The sequence below is a fragment of the Myotis davidii genome, unplaced genomic scaffold (assembly GCF_000327345.1).
Source record: "Myotis davidii unplaced genomic scaffold, ASM32734v1 scaffold116, whole genome shotgun sequence".
NCBI classification, from domain to species: Eukaryota; Metazoa; Chordata; class Mammalia; order Chiroptera; family Vespertilionidae; genus Myotis; species Myotis davidii.
The window spans coordinates 50,554-56,506 of record NW_006290632.1 but is presented as its reverse complement, the minus strand read 5'-3'; the positions used below and the strand labels follow the sequence as shown (position 1 = coordinate 56,506).

Genomic DNA, 5,953 nt, shown 5'->3' with positions numbered 1-5,953 from the left:
AATAAATGTATCTCTTACCCTGTGATATTCCATGATGTCCACATTACTAAACCTCAACTCTGGATAAGCCACAGGAATGGCAATTAATAGCCAGTTTGGTTCGGTGGTTACAGCGCTGGGCTGGGGACTGAGGGGGTCTCAGCTTGGGGTTCAATTCTGGTCAAGGACACATACCTTGGTTGCAGGCTCGATTCCCTGACCCTGGACAGGGCATGAGTGGGAGGCAACCAACTGATGTGTCTCTCTCACATGATGTTTCTCTCTCTCTGTCTCTCCCTTTCCTCACTCCCACTCTCACTACAAAACAAAAAAGAATGTGGACTCTAGAAAGCAGGCTGCTTACGATCGGATCCCACAGGCCCACTGAACAGGTGGATGAGCTACAGTATTTAATCTTATGTGAGTTATTTAATCTCTCCGTACTAGTTTCCTCACCTGCCAAATGGGAGAAGTAACATTATGTACTTTGCAGGGTTGTTGTGAGGGTTAGACCAATTTAATCCATGCAAACCACATGGAATAGCACTCTAGTTTAAAGCATACATGGACTTCTGAGATCCTGGGGAAAGATACACATGAGCATACATCCCCAGTCTCTGAAATGTGAAGAAGGCTACCATCTTATAAAGGTTATCATTTAAGAAAAGTCATTTTTTTAAAATGGAAAGATTATCCAATTGTGAAGAAGGGAGCCACATGTAATATGCCATGTGGCTAGCTACTATGTTTTCCAAGAAAGAATTCAAACAATATTTTACAAGGCCTTAAAAGCCAATAATGAAAGATACTTTAAATATATCAGATGTATTTGAAGAGTCACATGAGTCTACCTGATGATCACATAGAGGAAAAACTATGCTCAAGAATGAAAAGGGGAGAATAAATGCGTCACTTGCCTCTATTTTCATGTAAGATTGCCTATTTCTAAATTATTTTTTAAGGCAGGTAGGCTTGAGGTATTAAATAAAATAGGATTTGGCTGGTACAGCAGACAAACTAGATGCTGATAAAGCTCTAAGACCGATATCGAACACATGAATTTTGGAAGCATTCAAGGGTGAAGGTGTAAGACTCCTGGTCCCATTTTTAACTTCAGTAAAAAATGCCAAAGTTTCCAATGAAGTTCTACCAATTTACATTCTTGCCAGCAATTCCAGTTGTGCTACAGCATGATATCACCAGACTTCTTTCATTTTAGCAAATATGGTGAGTGTGTTATCATAGTTAATGGTGCTGGATTGTTCCATTGTCAATCTGTTTATATTGGGAACCATGTGGCTCCTGGTTAAAATTCACCAAAAGTAAAGCAGCATGAGGTCTGGGAGGTGGAAGGAAAGCCTTAGGCATGACACTAAAGGTTTCCTGTGGTGAAAGAAAGACGCTGAGGGGCAGGTGCATTCTACCTTGTCTTTGTTCTTCCTGACTGTGTGCCCAGCTCTCCTTTGCACTGTGGTTTTAATTGTCATTGACATACTATTATTGAAGTTGAGCATATTTTTACATGTTTATTGGCCATTTGTATATTCTCCTCTAAAAAGTCTGCTTAAGTTGCTTGTCTATTGTTTTCCTACTGATGGTGCTTTTTTCTTATTGAATTTTAAGAATTCCTAGTATTTTTCCCTATCGGGTTGGGGCGCCGCATCCTGTCACACGCAGAGCAGGGCCGATCAGGGCCTTGGGGCACTGCACACTGTCACACACAGAGCCGCAGGGTGATCAGGGGGTTGGGGAGCTCCCCCCAATCAGGCACAGAGCAGGGCTGATCAGGGGGTTGGGGCGCCTTCCCCTGTCAGGAAGAGAGCAGGGCAAATAGGGAGGTTGTGGCCCTGCCCCCTGTCACACACAGAGCTGCAGGGTGATCAGGGGGTTTGGGCACTGCCCCCTGTCATGCTGATCCCAGTGCCAGGAGGTCTTGCGGCTCCACTGATCCCGGTGCTGGGAGGCATATTACCCTTCTACTATATAGGATAGAGGCCTGGTGCATGGGTGGGGCTGGCTGGTTTGCCCTGAAGGGTGTCCTGGCTCGGCTCCAGCTCTGAGACCTCGTCTGCTGAAAGCAGGTCTCTGGGTTTGTTTGTGTTCTATAATTGAAACACTGTTTCAACTCCAGCTCTGAGGCCCGGCTGGCTGAAAGCAGGTTTCTGGGGTTTATTTAGCTTCTATAATTGCAACATTGTTTCTTAAAGTCAAGCTCAGAGGCCGGCAGCGGCACGCGGGGAACATTGGAGTCCTCTGTCACTGAAGCAAGCAAGCCTCATGTCAGTTTCAAGCTGCCTGGCTGCCGGCCGCCATCTTGGCTGTCAGTTAATTTGCATATCATCCCTGATTAGCCAATGGGAAGGGTAGCGGTCGTACGCCAATTACCATGTTTCTCTTTGATTAGATTAGATTATTATAGATGAGCAGTTCTGTTATAGACAATGAAACTCTGGCTATAGAACTTATTTTGGTAGTTCTCTTACCCAATGTTGTTTTAAGGTCCTAACAATGCACGAAAACATTTATCAGGGTGTGATTTATGAATATATTTTTTAAATGAACAGAAATAAAACATTTACCTACAAGACTGTACAGGACAGATAAACTGTCAAGTTTCTTTACTTTTAGTTGAAACTTTATCAACTGTGATAGCACTCATGTGGACTATCTTCTATTCAGAAGCTCATACAACAGTCAAACACACACACACTTAATTTAAAAAGAGAAAAAGTGACTTATTAATAAGGTATGCAGCTTATGTGGCAGATAACTTTTTCAAAATATGGGGTTAGTTGGGAGAAAATTTAAAAGAGAATCGTGATGGCTCCCAGAGTGAAGGGGGAAAGCGGCGGGAAGAAATTAACCAAAGAACTTGTATGTATATATGCATAACCCCTGGACACAGTGAATAGTGCAGTGAAGGCCTGGGGGTGGGTGGAGCGGGTGGAGAGAGTCAATGGGGAAAAAAGGGGGACATCTAAAATACTTTCAACAATAAAGATAAATTTTAAAAAATAAAAGAGAGCTTTGAGCATTAAAAAGATTAGAAAACACAGCTCTAATCAAGAGTTTCAAACAGGAGCAGCTAATATAAGAACATTAGAATATCCATATTACAATTTTGTTGATAAGAATTCTTCTGTTAAGGAATTCATGTCCACACAACCACTCCCTACCCCTGCCACATAAAGTCTTATATCATGTGAATATATCTTGTTAAGCTGTTTGTGCTTATTGTAGACCTATTTTGTGTATCATTTGATAGCAGATTTGTAGACCTATTTTGTGTATCATTTGATAGCAGAAACATTAGAAAACAGATGCTTTGCCATAGCTTAATTTACATAATACCATGGAGTTGCAGCTGCAAGCATGCTCAATCAGTTTTTAGTGGCTCATCAAAGTATATACCCTTTTTTATTTTTACCTCAGCTAGTTTTACTGAGAGAGAGTAAATGCTACGTGTCTGTTTAACATCAGCCACCACAAACCTTTTATATGTTATTTTTATGTTATTCGAATCCATCACCGGCTCAGAAGGATACTTCTTTTATTAACTTTTAAAAATTTAACTCTCTGTCCTAGTTGATTTGGCTCAGTGGATAAGAGTGTTGGTCTGAGGACTGAACCATCCCAGGTTGTGGGCTTGAACCCCAGTAGGGCGCATGCAGGAGACACCCAATTAATGATTCTCTCTCTCATCATTGATGTTTCTTTCTCTCCCTCTCTGAAATCAATAAAAATATGTTAAAATTTTTTGACACTCTTAAAATATCAGCATTGCTCTGGAATACTGGCTTTTTGTGTCTAAATGAACTGAATCAATAAGCAGGCTCAAAAGGTCCCAATTTGAATTTCTTCTTGGCATTTTAAACCCAGATTCAGGTAAGTAACAAGCAAGATTTTTAGGCTACTATATAACCCAATTTCTCAAGCTTATAATCAGGTTAAATTCTTGCTAGTTGGAACCTGTCACAAGGATTAAAAACTATGATTTAAGAAAAAATGAAGAGAAAAAATTCACTGTTAAATAGAGAGTAACTAATAATAACTGAAATGGAAGTGCTTTTCAGTTTCCATTAGCCTTTAACCAGTTTTTGGTATATTCCTTGAAGCATGTACACAGATTTTATAATTTTAAAAAATGAGATGGGTGTTCTTGTCTTTTCTTTCAGAAGCAGCAGCCTGTCATGGAAAGAACAATGAACAAGATGCCTGGCATTCACGCTCCTTTCAGGAACCAACTAACTGGCTCTGGGTTTGAGGTATAACTCAACCTCTCTATGCCTTGAATTCTAAAATTAAGGGTTATAATGATCTCTAGAATCTACCACTACACCAATAACATCCAGAGCTACGGTTCACCATGTGCTAAGGTCTATGCTAAGAACTATATATATAACCTCATTTAACTATCACAGTAACCTATGAGATAGGTCACAAAACACTGAAGCTAAATTATTTGCTCAAGGTCCCAAATTAGTAAATAACAAAGACAAAATTCAAACCAGTTGGTCACTGGTTTGTACGTGGAAGTCACCAAACAAAATGGCAAGCAAGTGGACTAGAGGATTTTGTTCATGGCACTAGGTCGCCTGAAACAACTGATGAGTCAATACAGTTTAGTGGGTGATTTAACATAGTAATTAAGAGCACAGTTATAAAGGAGGGCCGAAACTGACCCATCTTCACCACTCACTGACGCAGTCAAACCTGACTTCAGTCCTGTCTCCTGGCCTCGGAACTCCCCTTGCCCTGAACTCCCTCATTATACCTATCTTGACTATAAACAGAATGTAAGGTCCCTTAACTCCTCCCATTTTTCAGTCCACCAGCTTCCGGTCTTCATTTTTCCTCCTACACCAGGGGTGGGGAGCATCCAGCCTGAGGGCAGTATCAGGCCCATGAAATCATCTGGTCTGGCCCTGCCCAGGGCATTAGGGGCGAGTTAATTAAATGTTTGACCAACTACAGCAGGCTAGTTTTTAAGTTGATAATTTTGTATGGCCCGTGAATGATGTTATAAGTATCCAAATGGCCCTTGGCAGAAAAGGGTTCCCACCCCTGAAGACAGAGAACCCCAATGGTACTCAAATTTAATGGAGACTCTTCTTGTTCCCTGGGATCTCTCACCCTGTGATATTCCATGATGTCCACATTACTAAACCTCAACTCTGGATAAGCCACAGGAATGGCAATTAATAGCCAGTTTGGTTCGGTGGTTACAGCGCTGGGCTGGGGACTGAGGGGGTCTCAGCTTGGGGTTCAATTCTGGTCAAGGACACATACCTTGGTTGCAGGCTCGATTCCCTGACCCTGGACAGGGCATGAGTGGGAGGCAACCAACTGATGTGTCTCTCTCACATGATGTTTCTCTCTCTCTGTCTCTCCCTTTCCTCACTCCCACTCTCACTACAAAACAAAAAAGAATGTGGACTCTAGAAAGCAGGCTGCTTACGATCGGATCCCACAGGCCCACTGCACAGGTGGATGAGCTACAGTATTTAATCTTATGTGAGTTATTTAATCTCTCCGTACTAGTTTCCTCACCTGCCAAATGGGAGAAGTAACATTATGTACTTTGCAGGGTTGTTGTGAGGGTTAAAATAGATAACCTACCACCATGAATGATTACTCTGCCAGAAAAATAATAAGTCACAATTCTGATCCTCATCACTAAGAACAATGTGTAGAGTCTTTGGTAAAAAATGGAAAATGGAAAGAAAACATTGATAAGAATCATCTACTTTAGGTTTTAAGATCACCTAATTTCTCTTAGAAGACAATATAATCATTAACCCTTTCAAATAAATATGAAAAAGTTCAACACCGCAGTAGGATTTTTTTGTTTCTTTGTTTTTTGTTTTTAAGCAGTAGGAAAAGTAAACCACAAGAAAAGCAAAATTTCTAACTCTCTTTTATAAAATAAGTAACTATTTGCAAGGATGAAACAGTTAAAGAATTTTCAGAATTA

The 5,953-nt window shown here is 40.9% G+C and overlaps 1 protein-coding gene across 1 annotated transcript in view; it reads right to left on the bottom strand.

Annotated features, from left to right (window-relative positions):
* Positions 1-5,953, bottom strand: part of LOC102765688 (iron-sulfur protein NUBPL-like) — a 55,644-nt gene that overhangs the window by 24,174 nt on the left and 25,517 nt on the right. The window contains exon 2 of the mRNA XM_015563842.1: positions 19-59. Within this exon, the coding sequence (XP_015419328.1) occupies positions 19-59 (41 nt within the window). The remainder of the gene's footprint in view (positions 1-18; positions 60-5,953) is intronic.